The sequence below is a fragment of the Equus caballus genome, chromosome 4, assembly GCF_041296265.1.
Source record: "Equus caballus isolate H_3958 breed thoroughbred chromosome 4, TB-T2T, whole genome shotgun sequence".
NCBI classification, from domain to species: Eukaryota; Metazoa; Chordata; class Mammalia; order Perissodactyla; family Equidae; genus Equus; species Equus caballus.
This window is the reverse complement of record NC_091687.1, coordinates 64,855,251-64,875,064: the sequence shown is the minus strand read 5'-3', so window position 1 is coordinate 64,875,064 and position 19,814 is coordinate 64,855,251. Positions and strand designations below refer to the sequence as shown.

General features: G+C 40.3%; 1 protein-coding gene across 2 annotated transcripts in view; it reads right to left on the bottom strand.

Annotated features, from left to right (window-relative positions):
• The window catches only part of PLEKHA8 (pleckstrin homology domain containing A8), a 51,065-nt gene that overhangs the window by 16,548 nt on the left and 14,703 nt on the right, over nt 1-19,814 (bottom strand). For both annotated transcript variants that reach the window (NM_001197039.2, XM_070264203.1), the window contains exons 3-12: nt 18,844-18,999; nt 17,290-17,414; nt 13,780-13,938; nt 12,710-12,750; nt 10,793-10,950; nt 8,745-8,904; nt 8,251-8,336; nt 5,245-5,303; nt 4,730-4,860; nt 3,760-3,830 (exon numbers count right to left, since the gene is read on the bottom strand). In NM_001197039.2, coding sequence (NP_001183968.1) covers nt 3,760-3,830; nt 4,730-4,860; nt 5,245-5,303; nt 8,251-8,336; nt 8,745-8,904; nt 10,793-10,950; nt 12,710-12,750; nt 13,780-13,938; nt 17,290-17,414; nt 18,844-18,999 — 1,146 coding nt within the window. The remainder of the gene's footprint in view (nt 1-3,759; nt 3,831-4,729; nt 4,861-5,244; nt 5,304-8,250; nt 8,337-8,744; nt 8,905-10,792; nt 10,951-12,709; nt 12,751-13,779; nt 13,939-17,289; nt 17,415-18,843; nt 19,000-19,814) is intronic.

The following is a 19,814-nucleotide window of genomic DNA, read 5'->3' as shown; positions in this document are numbered from 1 at the left end:
GCAATACGCTAGCCCGCTGAGGCAACAGTGCAGAGCACATAACATTTAGTACAATGGTGCATGAAATGCCAGAGCAACTTTTCTTCCTTCCACTTAAAAGGATGCTTTCCAACAGCTCTTTTTGATGTGTTATCTCAAATGGAGGGGCTCAGCTATAGGGTGAACCATTAAACATATCTGTCTTGTGGACCCAACTCTTTCCTTACAATGACCTCTAGAGAACATCACAGCACACTAATGGTTCAGAGCAGTGCTTGGCATGAGACCATCCAAACTATTGCAGTCTGATCATCATTATGGAGAACCCAAGTATGGCTCTAATGTAAATGGGGGCAGTATAAAGCCTAATGCCTCCTTCCAGATGCTGGAAACTTATTCTGCATCACAGAACTCAGCAATACAAGGAATATACGTGCATTTTCCAGAGAGTTAACAGATGTCAAAGCTTCCATTGAGTCATTTAGGACTTTTATATATCATCTCTCATTTTCAACGCCACTAAGATTACCAAGTTTTACGAACACTTGCCTCAAAACCTTTCTTAAGCAGTGTTTTCAAATTTGGGAGTGCCATCCAAGGTTTATCCTTAATTTATCCTTCCTAACTGCCTTGCTGCTCCTAGGTTAGGAAAAATTTTCAGTTACTGGAGAACTAGCTAATTATCATGGAAATGAGGCAAAATTAACTGATGCTGTGGCTAACTAATTTTGGCACTTCTATTCCTGTTTATTTAACAATCATCAGACACAGTCAAAATTCCCAAATAATCAAAAGGTAGATCTAGCAACAGGTGAGTTTCAATATCGTTTGAGATGAGTGGGTCCCAAACTTTCGAAGGGATTAGAATCACCTGAAAGACTTTTTAACACACTGGTTGCTGGGCCCCACCTTGGAGTTTGAGTCAGCAAGCGTCTGGCAGGGCCTGGTGGTCTGCATTTCACATAAGCTGCCAGATGATAACGATGCTGCTCTCCTTGGACCACTTTGAGAAGCAGTGATCTAGATTTGAGACTCTAGAGGAGGTACTCGCCGTAGAAGAGGAGTATTTGGAAGATTAAATGAAATCTTTATTGAGAACCTAGTGTCATAGCTACATTAGGCGCTCTATAAATGGCAGCCTTTATTACAGTAGCTCAAATCTGATTTTAGGATTGAAAGCATGCAAGCTAATTTGCCTGTGTATAGCATATAAATTGCACACCCTCTCTTTTACCTACATACCCTAACTCCCTCATTTCAGACAAGGTATCGGTTCCAATTATAAAGGCTGTGATTTCAGAACGAGAAGAGAAAAGAGAACCCAGAAGAAATACACATCAAGGAGCCTATGGGTTCTGAAGAGTTAACGTGTGAACATTTCTCATAAAACTATATTTGCAGAGAGCTTGTGTGTCTGTCTGGAGAGGAGGGTCGGTTGGTTAGGGGAATTTTACCTCCCCACATTGAACAGCAGCAGGAAACTAGGGATCCCCACAAAGAAAAGATTTAAATCATGAATACCTATGAAATAATCCCAAACATCAGGGTGAAAATCTCAAATTTACAGCCCCCTTTTCCTTTCCACTGAAAATAGTGCTGAAGGGGAAGAGAGGGAAGGGAAAGCTGGGATTGGCTGTCATTATTCAGTTTTGGAGCAGCATTTGCCCTTCAAGTCTCCTCTTGTTTCACAAAGTCAACATCTCCAGCCCGGTGGTGTCCAAATCAAGTAAAAGGTAGGGGAGAAAGACGGGCAGAACTGGGGGTGGGGAAGGGCAGAAAGGGTATATCCTCGACTTCCTCCCCACCTGCAATGCACAAGGCTTTTCTTTTCACTTGCTAGTGTCCTGTAAGCAGCTAGGTTCTATTCCGTCCCAGCTGCAGCTCCAGCAGAGGGGTAAATGGGATTAGCATTCCCCTCCCACTCTCACACAGCCAGCTCTAACAAAGCATCAGCACAGGCGACACACAGTGCTGAATCCCCTGTCCTCCGCAGTTCCTGCAGCTGGAGGAGCTTCTTCCCAGTGTGAAATTTCCATACTAAGAAGTTAGTCTGGAGAGAAATTTCTGGCTTGGCACCTGAGCTTTGTAAACTTTCCATTTCTGATTTGTGAAAAATAAGCCCCATTTTGCTGGCAGGTTATCAACTTCATATATCATGATGATACAAATAGAAGCTAACAATAGAAGCTAACCTCTATTAAGTCCTTATTATGCAGCACTTTTCTAATCTCTTCAACTGCATGAACCTAATTATAAGAATCTTATTAAGCGAATCATATCATCAGTCCCATTTTATAGATGAGGAAACTGAGGCACAGAAAGGTTAAGTAAATTTCCTAAGGGCACAATGCTATTAAGCGATGGAACCCAGAGTACCCATGATCTTAATCACTCCACAAGTTATAAAGTTTGACAGATAGCCGTTAGGGGGCATGAATAGTTATGGTGAATATACTTTTAGTACTGAAATCAGGACACACAGGGGAGAATATAACTGAAACTGTCCTGGAAATTCAGGGACGTACGAGAAACTCAAAAACATAGGTATTCCAGGGATTGTGGAGAAGACCTTTTGTGGGAGAAATGAGGGTCCTGGAGGTAGGGGCCCCAATGTGACCCTGCTTCAGACCCTTTGTGATCTTAGCACGTATTTTAATCTTGCAGAATTTTGGTTACCTAATCTGTAAAAACAGATTAATGTCAAGATTAAGTTGTCTACATTCTTCATAAAGTGTTACAGAAATATCAGCTTATACTGTTTCATGGCACATCAGCAAGATTCTAGACAGAAAGGCCTGGGAAAATGATGTGGGGGCAGAATCCCTCCGGACTCATGGCCCAGAGGGAGGACTAACAGAAGTCACCCCTGACAACGAAAAAATGCTCCAGTCAACACTGGCTCCCCCCGCAAGAGAAGCATCTAATTTATTCATTTCACTGTTTATAATAGTGGCTACTCAGAGCTGGACCAAGTGCTTCTCTATATCATAACAATATACAGGGCTTTAAAGTAAGAGGAATTTCATTCTCTACCCCTCCAGGCTCCCCCATGCCTCAAGGCCCATGCTGGAAGAATTTCCTGCAGGTCAAGAGTGAGAGTTCAGCCACTCTGTTAGGAGCACTATGAGGATGCTTCCAAGTTTTTAATGTTTTCCAAAACTGGTCTGATAGATGCATCAATCCATCCCTCTATCCACTCATCCAGCCAAAGTTTACTAAGCATCTGCAAAGTTCCAGTCACTGCATTAGGATGCTGGAGATACAGGATGATCTTCTCAGACCAAGGCCTTCATCCCGGTCTCAGCTCTGCCACTACAAAAACGGGGCACATAGGGCATTTGAGGTGTACAAGATGATGATCAACCTTCATGTCACTCCAGAGCAAATTCCCAGGGTTCCTCGCCCCCTTACTTTTACAGTCTCCAAAACTAGCTTCTCTCTGGGTACTGACTTTAGAGGACTGCACTCTATTTGAAGATTAATTTAGGAAGAACTAACTTCGTGAAAACATTTTGTTTTCCTATTCAGATTATGAGACGGCTCTCCATTAATTTAGCTTTTCTTTAAGATATACTGATATTTAATAAGTTAGATCTAGATTACCAAGTCACTACCTCTATGAAAGCATATAAGAAACAAATAGTTAATAATAATGAAACAGAAAGGAAACAAAATCAAATCCTGAGAAGCAGAAATTTCCCCTACACCCTGTCTCCTCCTCCAGGGGTCTCCGTTCCACATCCTATTCAACAGACCAATCAAAATGTAAAGAACACTTACTCAAGGCTGTCTGGATGTCCTTTTCTCCATTTTTGACTTCTGTCAAAAATCCCTTCAAAAATTTGAGACCTCTAAAACAAAAAAGAGGAAGAAATATTATTTTCAAATTGCACTTATGTTGAATGGGCATAAAGAAATGGCAGACAACAGCTTCTTTTTCAATAATATCTTGGGAACAGCAGTAAACAGGTCAAGTCATATGGCAGTCCTTTCTGAGTTTCTTGCCTGTCATTTCCCTTTAGCTTGCTCTGGACCCTTCTCATCTGATATTCCTAAACAGTGGTTTTCCCAACATGATCCCAAGGCCAACAGCCTCAGCATCATCTGCGAAATTGATAGAAATGCAAATTCTGGGGCCCTACTCCAGACTTACTGAATAAGAAACTTTAGGTTTAGGGTGGAGCAACCATCTTGTTAACAAGCCTTCCAGCTAATTCTGACACCACTGAAGTTTGCAATCCACTGACTTAAAGAGAATCCAGTCAACTTTATCATCCTTTAAGATTCCTGTTTTATATATTGTATTAATGTAACAATATTTATCACCATCAAGAGTGAGGCAAAAAAAAAATTGTTGGTGTTCCATTCATCAGGCCTTCTAGAAAAGGCTAGCCATTGGGTTAGATCCTTCACTCAGAAGTAGTCTCCTTTGCCTAACAAGTTCTTTACTGGTAACATTTCAGCTGAGCTGGCTATTTTATTTTATTTATTTTTTTAGATTTTAAAATTTTTCCTTCTTCTCTCCAAAGCCCCCCAGTACATAGTTGTATGTTTGAGTTGTGGGTCCTTCTAGTTGTGGCACGTGGGATGCTGCCTCAGCATCGCTTGATGAGTGGTGCTAGGTCTGCACCCAGGATCTGAAATGGCGAAACCCTGGGCTGCTGAAGCACAGTGTGCGAACTTAACCACTGAGCCATGGGGCCGGCCCCTGAGCTGGGTTTTAACCGCTGCCCCAGCCCCACTGCCTCACCTCTTCAGCCACAAGAGGGCTTCTGTAGCCGAGTTCCTGACCTGGGCTACATCAGCCTCCACTTCGTGCAGCACTATCTTCTGGAGGGTGGTAAACTTTGCCTTGTTGGTTATGTACTTCTGATTTACTTTCTGCAGGAAAAGCAGGGGGACACACTAAGTTAAAAAGACTAAAGCTATCAAGCAAATTAGTACAGCATTGAGACTTGGAAGTGTGTCAGGCAGATCTCTAAAAAAATCAAAATAAATTAGGCCTCTATTACTTTCTCCCTTACCTTTTCAAGGTAATGTTTTTTCGTTTGAGAATTCTTATGAAGCTTAAGCTAGAATGAAATAGTCTCAGGGTTTTAAACTACTGTTTTTAAAGTATTTTTTTCTGCCTTAGCACCCTTCTCAGAGCTGGCCTATACTTTTCATCCTGAGTATAAAACTCAACAACCATTTGTTTCCAAATGAGATTTCAAGCAACCACTCCCTTCAAATATAGTCTCCACAGGGACGAGCTAGCATATTCACCTTAATATTTCCAACAAGATCCATTTTAACAGGAGCAAACACCGTAGGGCCAAGTTTGTCTAGAAGAAAAGATTGAAAACATCTTTGAAAAGGCAATTTTTCCAAGTAGAAAACATTTTTTATAATAACAATAAATTTAGCAGATTTCCCCCCCCCAAACTTTTATTTTTTACTTTGAAATCATTTTCTAAGCATAAGCTTCAAAGGTTTTTAGGATATTGTCATTACCTTTTTCTATTAACACTACTCTGAGGTGATTAACTATAATAAGGTCCTAAGTGCCAGGTGAGGATAATCTTACGAGTTTAGGATGCATACGGTAGTCCTTAGGGCTGCACTGTCCAATATGGCAGCCACTAGATATGCAGCTATTTAGCATTTGCAGGGTACCTATTCCAGACTGTGATGTACTGTAAGTGTAAAACACACACCACATTGCAAAGACTTAGTACCCCCCCAAAAAGCAAAATATCTCATTAATGATTCTTTTATATTTGATTACATGTCGAGATGATATTTTGCATATACTAGGTTAGCTAAAATACATTATTAAAATTAGTTTTACCTGTTTTGTTTTCCTATTTTAACGTGTCTAATAGAAAATTAAAAACTATATAATAATTATATTATTTTTATATATAGACTATATAAATAATATATATTATTTTTAAAAAATAACACAAAGGGGTATAGCCAAAAAGCCAAAGGAGAAGATATAAAGGAATTCTAAAAAATACTTGATTGATCCAAAAGAAAAGCAGGAACAAAGATAGGTAGTTAAAAGCAAAAAGGGAAAATAGAATACTAAGAAATAATTGATTAATTGGGTACAAATCCAGAAAGGAATAAAAAAGTAACAAAGAACAGATAAAACAAATAGAAAATAAATAGCAAGATGGTAGAAACAACATCTAAAAATAAAGAAGACGTAAGTAAATAGATACAGCACATTCAACGAATTAGAGGACTCAATGTTGTTCAAGATATCAATTTCCTCCTAATTGGCTTACAAATTCAATGTAATCTTAATCAAAATCCCAACAGACTTTTTAATGGAAACTGAAAACCTAAAATTTATACGGACACGTAAAGGACCTAAAATTGCCAAAACAATCTTGAAAAAGAAGAACAAAATTGGAAGACTTACACTATCTGATTTCAAGCCTTACTATAAAGGCACAGTAATTAAGACACTGTAGTACTGGCATAAGGAAAAACAAACATAACCAGAAGAGAAGAGAGAGTCCAGACACAGACCCACAGCTATCAGGTCAGCTGATTTTCAACAAAGCTGCCAAAGTAATGTAAAAGGGGAAAGAATGTTTTTTCACAAATGGTTCTTGAACAACCAGATATCATAAGAAAAGAAAAAAGAATCTCAACCCTTACCTCACACCACATACAAAAACTAATTCCAAGATGGATCGTAGAAGTAAAAATAAAATCAAGACTAAAGAGTATAGAAGACAACACAGGAGAGTATCTTCATGACCTTGGGGGTTAGCAAAGATTTCTTAGGACACTGAAAGCACTAACTACAAAAGAAAGAAAACAGACAAATTGGATTTCATAAAAATTAAAAACCCTGCACTTCAAAAGATATCATTAAGAAAAGAAATGTGCAACCTATAGTCTGGGGGAAAATATTCATAATGCATATGTTTGCAGTGGAATGTTATTCAGAACATATAAAGAACTCTTAAAATTCAACAAAAAGAAAATTAACCAACTTTTAAAAATGCACTAATGATCTGAACAGACTTCATAATGGAAGAGATAGCAACGGCCAATAATTATATGAAAAATTGCTCAACATCATTAGTCATCAGGGAAATGCATAAAGCGACAACAAGATGCCACTAAAAACTCACAGGAATGGCCAAAACCAAAAATACTGACACCACCAAGTGCTAGTGAAGATGTGAAGTATACTCATAGACAGAATACTCAAACACTGCTGTTGGAAGTGCACGACTGTGTAATCACTCTTTATGAAGTTAAACATACCAACCTTATGAAACAGCAAGACCACTCCTAGGAATTTACTCAAAAGAGTTGAAAACATATGCCCTCACACCCAAAAATGTTCAGAGCAATTTCATTCATAATAGCCCCCAAAAAGAAACTACCCAAATGTCCATCAATAGGAGAATGAATAAACAAATTGTGGTATATTCACTTAATAGAATACTATTCAGCAATAGAAAGGAACGAACTACTGGTACATGTAACAACAAGGATGACGACGTCATACTGAAAGAAGAAACCAGATGCAGAGGAGTACATAATATGATTCCATTTATATGAGCTTTTGGAACAGGCAAAACTAATCTATGGCAACAGAAATCAGCAAAATGGTTGCCTCGAGCTGGACGATAGGTTGGGGACTGAAGTGCACAGGGAACGTTCCGGGGTGATGAAGACATTCTACGTCTTGATAGAGATGTGGATTACAGAGGTAGGTGAATTTGTCAAAACTAACTGAATCATTACACTTAAATTCTACGCAAGTTATACCTCGATTTAAAAAAACGATGCACAGTTAAATCAGTCATATATAACAAATTTCAAAACATTAGTGATTCCTGGTACTACTGACTCTATAAAAAGTAAACGTAATTTGAACTTAAATTTATACATATTTTTTTATCTTTGAAAAAAAGTTTTAACTGGTAAAAATTTTTTTTCATAATACCAATGGATTTGAAGGTCTTTTCCTCAACTACTTTCACTTTTGCTTTAAGTATGATTGCTAGAAAAAAACAGAATTCCCTTTTTCATTACATTACTCTCAAGTCAATATTTGGTCATAATTAGAAATGAAATAGAAATATGCAATAATGCCTAAGGTCATACAGCTTTAACTATGTGGCTGGTGATATGAAGAGGTAGCTAAGAAAAAGGGTCACCTCACCATACACAGAGTTCAGAATATTTCTACTGCAAAACAACAGTGGCGAGAGAGTCTAGAGACTAACGAATTTAACGCAAATTCAGAAATCTTACCTAATACTGGAACCACAGCATAACATGATGCCAAGAATGCTTCTGTGGGAATGCCACTGTCTTCAAGAAGTTCAATGTCACTAAAGCTGGACAATTTGGAGATACAGAGGAGGAAAGATTGAAAATACAACATCAGCACTCTCTGCAGTTCAGGGGTAGTGAGGAAAACAGCTACCCCTTTGTAGGGCACATCATTTGGCCTGATTTCACAGATATGCCCCAGTGATTGTTTTTCTATTATAAGTCAGTCTAATAAAATCATTTTCCAAAGATAATCCACAATAGCAAGTTAAAATTTGTTCACGGAGTATACTCTCACAATCCAATTCCTTCTCATCCACTGCTTCAGACAAGGTAACAGTAATGCAGGTACTTGGGAGACCATATTCTCTATTCTGTTAGAAGACGTCATCACCTGAAAGGAACACCAGGACTGATTTTCTAGAAGGGAAGCTGGTGTCCAACTGTCAGTGATTTTAGAAAGTATAAAATACCTGGTGTTCATGGTACTAAAGAAAGTTGGGATAACTTCTTGGCCTTCTTCCCAGTGGGATTCTGGAGAGCTACTCAAGGAGTCTGATCCAGGCTGTGCCAAGCTGCTGTCATGATTTCCCAGGTTTCCCTCTCCATCTTCCTTCATTATTTCACCTTGGACTGCAAAGCAGAAGATACCTATTACTAACCTATTATTTATTTATTATAAAAATGAATATATATATTCATTGTCGAACATTTCTACAACACAGAAAAGTATACAGAAATAAAAGTCAGTGAAATACTATACACATACACACATATATATGTATACACACACAAACAAAATTGGGTTTAAATATATGCAGATCTGTATCCTATTTGTTGTCACTGAACAGTATATCACGAATATTTTATTATTCAATACTTTTCAAAACATGAGTTTAATGACCATGTAACATTTGCATCATGCTCACGTGGAGGGCATTTAAGTAGTTTCTAAAATGTTACTATTATAAATACAGTTGATCCTCATTATTAGTGTATTCTGTATTTGCAAATCTGCCTACTTGCTAAAGTTCATTGGTAATCCTAAAACAAATGCTTGTGGCACTTGCGCAGTCATTTGTGGACACGTGCAGTGGGGTGAAAAATTTGAGTCACCTGATGTTCCCAGCTGAGGCTGAACAAGGTGACACTCTGCCTTCTTGTTTCAGCTCTCATACTATACACAAGTGTGTTTATTCAGTGCCACCTTTTTTGCTCTTTTGTGCATTTTGTTGTTGATTTCACTGTTTCAAAGGGCCCCCAAGTGTAGCACTGTCTAGTGTTCTTAAGTGCGTGCAGACTGTGATGTGCCTCATGAGAAAAATACATGTGTCAGATAAGCTTTATTCAGGGGTGAGTTATAGTGCTGTTGGGGCATGGGTTCAACATTAATGAATCAACAATATATATTAAACAAGGCATCTTTAACACACACAAACACACATAACACAAGGTTGTGTATTAATCAGTCGATAAAAATGTTGTGACCAGAGGCTCGCAGAAACCTAATGCTGTGTTTCTCCTAGGAGCAACGGTTCAGCATTCGGTAATTCAGTGTCTGCAGTGACTCTACAGACCATAACGACCGTGAGGAATGAGAACCGACTGTAATGTCATAAAGAACACCCCTGTCCACACACAGCTGTCCTTAGATCTGACTATTATCTGAGAACAAATTGCTGGAAGTAGATTTGTTGGGTCAAATAAATAACAGTACTGTTTTGATAGAAAGTATCCGGTCTTGATTATTTACACCAGGGATAAGACTTCAGGGATGTGTGGATTGCTTGCCTCAGATTAACAGCTATGAAAATGTGTCTTCTTTTTTCCCCAACTCATCTGGAAAGACAAGGTCCCTTATTTCAAGGGAGATGAGGAGGAAATTTTTTTTTAAACTTTATTTTCGAAATATTTATTAAACACTTCTAACACAATTAAAAGTTCTAATACGGTTGTCTTGGACTGATCTGTAGTTGGTTTTAGTGGTCAGAGCCAACGGAATTAGCAAATTCAAAGGGGCAGCATTTTCACGCTCGGGCTGTTTTGTAAAATGTGGGACTCTGGCTTGCTGAGAAGGCTGGGTGAAAACCTGATGCTGGCTGGTGAACTCTGACACCCTCAGGCCTCACCAGAAACCAGGAAGATGGAAAACCGAACTGTCATAACGTTACACACTCTTAAGTCTGACATCATAGCCTAAGTTCAAAGGACTTTGGGATACAGAGTGGAAGGCCAGTGACATACTCACACTCTCTAAAAAGTCAGCACAGACAGCTAATGGTCCCTGCAGGCCCTGAACAACACAGCAAGAACAGTGGGCGGGGAAGTTCGTCTTCATTCTGCCTTTTCAACATGGGGTCGGATGGGATGACAAAAGGTCGTCGAGTGACCTGTGTTAGCGAGCTACCTAGTACACTGTCTCCAGGTCAACTCCTATCAAGTGTCGTATCATGGATAATGAATCAAACTCCCAAGGTCCTATTGTTCAATGGTTTGCTTCAGACTTTACTTTTGTTTTTACCTGTTATATTATCATCTGTATTTTCTTCACTTGATATGCTGCAATCTATCTCTGCAGGTTTCAAATGTAAGGAGGTCTTGTTTTTCCTTAGGATTTCTTCATCATCATTTATTTCCATATTTAAAGACCCATTTTCACAATTGTTTAACTCCATTTGCCTGAAAATTTTTAAAAAGGAAAAAAGCCAAAAAGTCCAATTATTATTCGGTCTTAAATAGATCGCCCAGGTAGATCGCATTCTGAGGGATGGGGGAAGGGTTTACAATCACCAACTCATTTTAATACTGATTAAAACACAGAATTGTTACACTAAGCCAATCTCTCACCCTCCTGCCTGCAAAGCAGGTATCTCCTGCGGTGGAAGTTGAGAGATCAAAGAGCCATTCGCGGCTCTTTGCGCACCACAGCTGGCTCAAACTTCCTGCTCCCCACCAGCAACGGGAAATAGTCATTGTCGGCTCTTTGGTTTCAATCAGCTTTCTACAGGTACCACATCTAACACTTTCTCACTTGCCTCAGCTTCTCCCTGGGAGGTTTTTTCTCTCTCCTCAGCTTTGAAGTCACTGGCCACTTCCATGTGTTTGTCTAGCAGTTAACAGTCTAGAAGCACATGCTGTGGTCAGAACACTCCCTGCAAAGTATGTCTGACGGAAAAAACTCGGGAGGACGCAATACAGCTTGAGGCTCTGTCTTCTTCAGGGTAAGAGAAAAGTCTACTTAATATGCAAGTGGAACAGCTGATTCTGTTAAAGGGACAATCATATCTCTTATTATAAGTGATGAGACCTAGCCAAATTAGAACAAAAATATTTTCTTCTATTAAAAATAAAGGGAAAGGGCCAAGCTACATAGTGACTCCAGTAAAAGTATTTATTTCCTAAAGAAATACCATACCTCAACTTAGCAATTAAAAATGTAGTATACTGAGGGGCTGGCCCCGTGGCTGAGTGGTTAAGTTCGCGTGCTCCACTGCAGGCGGCCCAGTGTTTCGTTAGTTCGAATCCTGGGCGCGGACATGGCACTGCTCGTCAGACCACGCTGAGGCAGCGTCCCACATGCCACAACTAGAAGAACCCACAACGAAGAATACACAACTATGTACCGGGGGGGCTTTGGGGAGAAAAAGGAAAAAATAAAATCTTAAAAAAAGAAAAAAAAAAATGTAGTATACTGAGGAAATACCTCAAAACAAAAAACATCTACAAAGATGTTCCTAGAATCCTAGAAATATTCTAGAAATATTAGAACAGGAGAAAATTGTTAACAGCAAAATTGGGAACAATCTTTGCACTAAAGAAGCAAACAACAGTATACACAGAAATGCAATATTAAATAATAATTTGAAAGGACCAATATATGGACTATGTCAAAATATGGGAATGCTTATATGAAATAATAACTGAATAAAGACCCCAAATAATAGGAATACAACTTTGTAAATGTGTACTTTTTTTTAATCAAAGGAGCATTTGGAGGAAGAAATAGTTGAGATTTTGATATTGTTCTTTTTTCAACCTGTAAAGCTACCTAAGATTTTTATTTTTAAGCAAAACAAGATAGCACTGTCTTTCTGGATGAAAGTACACTTAAATCAAGGCTCAGCTCCTCCATGGGAGAGGAGGTTCCAACCTTCGGTACAGCAGAGAGATTAAAGTGACTAGATGTGATGGGTGGGATCCACATCCCAGGGGAAAGGCAAACATCTTCCCTAGGAGGCAGTGCTGAAGGGATAGTCTGCATCACTTCAGGCTCAGCCAAAAGAGGAAAATCAGACACTGTTTCCTTCCAGTATCATCTCAAATCATGAGGAAAACCACTATACAATCAAAACATTCTCATTTTTTAAAAACAAGGGATAACAATATCCTTATTTTTTTATTTTTACGAAGAAGAAAAAAACAAAAGAAGTTACTGTACCTTTCCAATGAATTATGAATCGGTACAATAGGATGTTTCATCTTTAAAAGAAGCAAAGAAATGAAAGTTTACATGTTAAACTTCCAACGGAGTAGATTAGTTTTATCACATATGAAAGCGGTAAATACAGCCACAACATATACTGCCCCACTCAACAGGAACATCCTCCCAAAAGAAAAGCATCATTGATACCAACCAGTCCATCATATTTATTCAAATAAGGGTACCCAAATGTCTAAGGAAAAGGAAGATGACCTTTCGAAGGACCTAATTATTACAGCCAAACCCTCGGTGGCTAGCTTTCTTGTAATTTCAGTCATGCTCATTAAACACTAATAAATACCAGACTATGATGCAGCATTGTATCAAACACTGGAAGTATAAAGGTAAACAGTATGGGGCTCCTGCCCGTAAGGTAATTTCAATATAGAGTAAGACTGATATCGGGGTATGCATAAAGGAGGAGCTCTTAGCCCAATTTAGGAAATCAGGGAAAAAGAGATTAAATCTTGAAGGACAAATGAGAGCTAACCAGGGAAAGATAGGGAAGAAGGGCATTCTTGGCACTGGGGGGAGCTACAAAGATACCGGGGGAGCTACAAGCAGTTAATACGTTCAAACCAGGTAATGACAGAGAAAGAAGCTGGGATGTAGGAAGGGGCTAAGAAGTTTTGACTTTAACCTGTAGGCAACAAGGGAGCCACTGAAAAGTTTGGGTAAAGTGGTCCAATTTACACAGCACGAACAGAAATATCACCAGCTGCCTGGAGGGGTGAGGCTGAAGGAGACTAGTTGGAACGCCTACTACAAATCTCAGCAAGGCCTACCAGACAAGGGGGCTGGAAAGAAGAGACATCAGAGACGTGTTTAGGTGGTAAAACTGCCAAAAATAATTGACTGGATATGGTGGACTGAGGGCAGATATAAAAGCTGACATAAGGAAAGTCCACTAAAAATATGTCTTTATCAGTTGCCAAATGGGGATGGAGGACATAGCTCAGTACATCACTTCCTTAACTTTTCAGTTTTTCATTATGCCCTGAGGCAGCCAAGCTCAGCTAGATTGTTACCTTGTTGGACTTGAGCATGGCCAGCTGTGGTGATCCTGGGGGCGTGCGATAGAGAAGCTCAGAGGTGAAGGCTGCATTTGCGATCTGCATGCATTCTTCCAAAGTCTTCAGAAAAGTATTGCAGGTTGATTTCAGCAGAGTTCCCACATCAATTCCCTCCTACAAAACAACGAGAGTGGAAGACTCCTTTACCTTGCCAAAAAAGAAAAAGCCCAATTGTGGAATGTCCTTAAAGGTTTTTATCCACAACATACGTGCTCACCTATTCTGCTGGAAAAATATGTACATCAGTTATGGAAGAAAAAGACTGAGTGAGTCCAATCTATCCTTTAACCATACACAAGCCTTACCCTCAATCTGACACTTCACTCACCCACCACTCCAGCTGAAGGCACCAACTTCTTTCAACTCAACAATATTATATGCCAGCACTGTGGCAGAGCCCTCCTGGAGCTTCCAGTCTGTAAGGGGTGGCAGACATGAAATAGGGAATCACATGGACTGAAGACCAGTGGGATAAATGGAAAATTGCCTCCCATTGCCTGAGTAAAATAAGGTTCTATAACAGAAGCATTAGAAACCACAGATCACGCATTGTTTGCTTTCAGAATGGGTTTTTTGGCTTTCAGTACAGGTGAGTCTAAGAGGTGTCAGCAACTGGAATTCTTTTCAACAGCGAATCATTTTTTCCTCCAAGTTATTTTACGTGTTTTGGGTGTTGTTCCTCTGGATATTGATATTGATAAGTTGTTTAGGAAACTGAGGACACACCTTGACTAGAGGTAACGGTGACGGTAATGGTTGACTGTGACGGTAACCACGTCTCAGTGGTGTTAAAGTAACCAGATTTGGCCCAAGATGGAGTCACTCATGCTAAACCTCACGTCAGCAAATCAAAAACTTAACTAAGTTTTTATGTTCGGCTCTCCCAGAAAAGAAAGGCCTAGGTCAACCAACCAGCACTCGCCTGCTCAGCACGAGCACCTAACCTAGGTCCAAAACTGCCCTTTGCTCCACATACAGAAAGCAACCCTGCTTTAACCAGTTGGCAAAATGTTCAGGATAACTTCCTTGTTCCTGTTCACCTTGGTCTATAAAAATCTCCAGCCTTGTATAGCTCTTCAGAGCTCATTTCCATCTGCTAGATTGGATGTTGCTTGATTCATGAGTCACTGAATGAAGCCAATAAGATCTTTAAACCTTACTCAGTTGAATTTTGCTCTTTAATAGCGGCCTCTATATTTCCCTCAATTTTGTATTTCTAACAAGCTAGCAGGCGATGTTACTGGTTGTGGATCACTGTGATTCTGACACCAATTACAATGTATGTTTTTTTCCTACATCATCAAACAATTCTCCAACGCCAGCTGGGTGTCCTACAATTCAACTAAATCCTGACACCATCTACCTGGAGACGTTGTCAGATCTCACAGGTTACGAGCTCTGTTCTGCAACACTGTCCCCACCCCCCACTTCAGACACCAGTGCCAAGTCCAGGTTGTCACCTGTGCTTCTAACTGACCCACTGGAGACTGGAAATTTCAATGACCCCTCCTTGCGTTTGATTAATCTGCTAGAGGGCTCACAGAACTCAGAAAAACATTTTACTTACTAGATTACCAGTTTATTATAAAAGGACATAACTCAGGAACAGCCAGATAGAAGCAATGCATAGGGCAAGGCATGTGAGAAGGTGCTTGGAGAGTCCATGCTCCCTGAACACGCCACTTTCCCTGCATCTCCACCTGTTCACCAACTCAGGCGCTCTCAGAACCTCATGCTTCAGGTTATGGAAGCTTCAATCAATACACAGGCACGACTGATTAAATCACTGGCCACTGGTGACTGAACTCAATCTCCGGCCCCTCTCCTCTCCCAGGAGGTGGGGGGTGGGACTGAAAGCTCCAACCTCTAATCACATGGTAGGGTCTGCTGTCAACCCGAAGTCACCTCATCAACATAACAAAAGACACCTTCATCTCTCATCACAGGAAGTCCCAAGGGTTTTAGGAGCTCTATGCCAGGAACTGGGAAAAGACCAAATATATATTTCTTATAAATCACAATATCACAACCACAGTTTCAGTTCCCTAGGCACTTACTATAAGCACTTTCTTGAATTTTAAAAATTAAGAATTACAGCTACCCTTCCCTCTAGACCAGGGCTTCTCTACCCCAGCACTACTGACATTTGGGCTAGCTAACTTCTGGAGTGGGAAAGTACGTGGTGTGGCTCCCCCATCCATTGGAGGATGTTAAGCAGCATCCTGGCCTCTACTCCCTAGATGCCAAAAGCACTCCCTCAGCCATGACAACCAAAAATGTCTTCAGACACTGCCAGATGTCTCCTGAGGGCAAAACTGTTCTGGGTTGAGAAGCAGTGCTCTGCACAAAAAACATCCCAAGAGGAGAACTGAACTGTTTTTTGGTAACCTCCCCTTCCCCTCCCCTTCCCCCAGGCATTGTCTGTACACAATAGGCAGTTGCTGAAACAATAAGAGACCAAAAGGAACTGAATGAGAGTTAAATCACCTTCGCTAGAAAAACTCAAAGCACGCATACTATCAGTAGCTTAGTGTTCTTCTATTACCTAAGAAAAGTGACTTAAAACCATTAATTATAATCTTCAGATTCTTCACTTTATAGGCATTGTTTTTTAGGCTATAACTTCTTTGAGAGAAGAGCAGAGACCCTCTCTGGTTAATGTGAGCCATTCAATACATAGGTTAACACTAGATAGATCTGTTAATATATGTTTTAGGGTGAGTGAATGACAACTTTATTAATAAAGGTTAAAAAATCACAATCCCTGCTGATGATGGAGAGAAAAAAAGCTGTGTCTCCATCTTTGAAAGCACCATCTATGCGAAAGCACAACAATTACTATAGTGAAATAAAATCGTGTTACAGTCTCATCAAAAGTAACAGATATGCATCACTGATAGACACAATGTTGGCATCTGAGTAGCCACACCTATAGAAATGGCTCTGCTAGACAGGTAAGACTGCATTTTAAAAAGTAATGCAAACTGGGGAGAAACATATTTTAGTACATCAGTACTAAAGTTAAACGGTTCAAACGTTATCAATGAATTAATCTTGAATTCATTCCAGAAAGGAAAACTACAGTCATGCACCACATAAGGAAGCTTCAGTCAACAACAAACCACACATACAGCGGCGGTGCCCTAAGATTACTACCATACAGCCTACATGTGTAGCAGGCTAAACCATCTAGGTTTGTGCAAGTACACGCTATGATTTTCACATGATGACAAAATCACCTAATGATGCATTTCTCAGAATGTATCCCTGTGTTTAAGCAACACATGACTGTATATGCTTCCACGTGCTGAAATGCACACATTTCTTCTCCTTGTTGAATTTTGTTACTGTTTTTCTCCGAAGAACAGTAAATTCCAAGATAGTCAGGGATTATGTAAGAGTAAGCATCACGTGTAAGCACATCTGGCACCACTTTTCATCTGGCTGAGACAAATAATATTTTACCTCGGAACTGGACACACCAGTTGTGGTCACTTCTTTTGTTTTATCTACTTGCTGAACAAGGAGGTCACAGTAGAGTCTTAGTTCTGACATTTTCGTTTTCAAGTTTTCAGTGTTTTCAGCAAACTCTAAATAACAAAATGATGATATGTAATTATTAGAATGAACAAACGACTTACTAGGTAGTATACGATACAGAGAGTGGAATATATAACCTGTGCCTAAAGTCAGATGTTTATAGTATGGGTTACAGATATGAACAGGTAAAGATGAGGGAGCAAGAAAAACAGAAAAAGGAGATTTCCAATCTTTTGAAGTAATCTACATTATTTCTTGAGCCAACATATTGAATGATCACCCGTATGGGAAGGAGACAGCATACTTCTGATCCACTTGTGTCAGAACTGGGAGCAGAACCAAGGGTTCTGAGTTTTGGTCTCAGTTTTGCCACAGTGTTCCCTATCTGTAAAGTGAAGCCACAGCTATCTACCTGCTAAAATAGCTCAACACTGGGAAACCTTGTTCTGTAACGTGCAATTACCACTAATAAGACGGCTCCTTAATTCAGAGGACTGGCCCAGCATGCTGCCTGTCAAGGCTAATGGCACCCTCTGGGCACCTGCTGCTCCCTTATGAGCATGGCACTCCAGCCACCCTGGCGCTGAGGGCTCAGCTACAATCACTACCGCCTGTTTTCTTCTCCATGAAAAAGCCGCATGTTACCTCCTGATCTGAGCCAAAGCTGACAATGTCTGGAATTTGGTCCTGATTTAGCATTTAAAAAACCAACAAAGAGGCCAATTTTTCTGTTAAGCACATCTGTCATGAGAAAGGAACCCGAAAACACTTTTTCCCTGAGGCCCCTCTCTCCCACCAACCTCTTCAGCTGTAGAGGCTGAAGAATACTGGGTTAAGCAGGTGGGGAGGCGGCGACTAGGGCTGAGGCAGTAAGCCCTGGCATTCTTGATCCAGTCCAACAGAAAATTGTGTCATGATTCTCAGGAGACCTAATGATACCCAGTTAACGAGCATTAAGCAGTAGCAATGTGACAATTAAGTAGCCATCCCACTCGAGGGAAAGGGAGGCGAAAGCAAAGTGTTACTGCAGAGAACACCTGACCCAAAGCTTCTCTGGCTCAGCTACTCTTCACCAAAGGCCAACTTTGTGCCAGCCTGGGTCCTAGACAGCTTCATGTCATCACTAAGGCTCAGGGTAATCCTTCTAAGGTAGGTCGGTTATTACCTCTTTTTAAAATATGAGGAAACTGAGGATTAGAGAGGTTAGGTGACCTATGCCAAGGCCACAAAGCCAGTAACCCGCAAAGCCATAGTTGGACCCCAGTTGTATCTGGCTCCAAAGCCTGCAATCTTTCTACTACGACATGCTAAGAAAGAAGAGTTAGACACAGACTGTGCTTTAAATTCCTGAGATATATAGCATTTGAAGGGTACAAAAAGCTAGCTAGGTGGTCAGAGGCAAGATAACAAATATGGGAACCCAGAGATGCCAGCAGATGATTCCCAAGGTTCCCAGACCAGAGGACAATCAATACTTGCCTTTTTCCTTCTGGGTCCTACTGTCTGTGAGGCAAGCCTTGGCTGACCCCAGGGCTACCAGCCACCGCTGTCTCTCAGCCACACTTCTGGCCTTCAGGTAGAAATACTGTTCCCCAGGGATTATCAGGTCCATGCGTGTGTTATCTACAGAATGAACTGCGAGCAAGGCAGAGGGAGGTCAGAAACCTAGAAGACCCCTATCTAGGTAGCCTCTACCCCACCCAAATTCTTGAGCTCAACTGGTGCCAGTCACTGAAGGCTTCTGCCAAGAGAGGATGCCAACTCTTACTACCTCTCCTAGTTTATTTATCTCTTCCTAGACACCTCTGCTGATGAAGAGGGAAAACCCTGAAATTGACTACAAGGTATCACCAAGACTTTGGCCTTAAAAAAGGCTTGCCCAATTCTCCTCAGGATCTTTTATCAGAATAGAGAAGGAATCTCTCTTTTGGCTTGTGTGTGTAAAGTACGCTGCTCTGAGGCCAAAAAGGCTTGCATGCCAACAAGTAAGGGTATGTTCTTTATCTTCTTGGGTTTACTGAAAAGCAATCAAGAATATAGTATTTTTCCTTTTCTACTTTCCTTTATAAATCAAATCAAAAGTGTGAGAACTCTCTCAGAGCCTTTCAGGAGAATAAACAAACAAACCACATTCTCCTTCACCCTCCAGGCGCCAAATTCCCTTCTAATCTGTTCCTGAGCTACATCTTTTCCGCATGTCTCAAGATTCCCAAAACCAAGAAGTAAAGGCTATTTGTAGGTCTGTTAGGTGTTTGCTTGTTTTGTTTTGAGTATGTGGTGGTGGTGAGAAGGTGTGTCTGTCCTGATTTAGACATAAAAGTGTTTGATGCTGCAGTAAAAAGACTTAGTAAGATTTACAAAGAGCCACTGGCCCCAGGTGAGCAGGTGACCAAGAAATAAGCACTGGATGTGTGGTTAAGCACAGGGCTCTCATTTATTCTGACTACCTC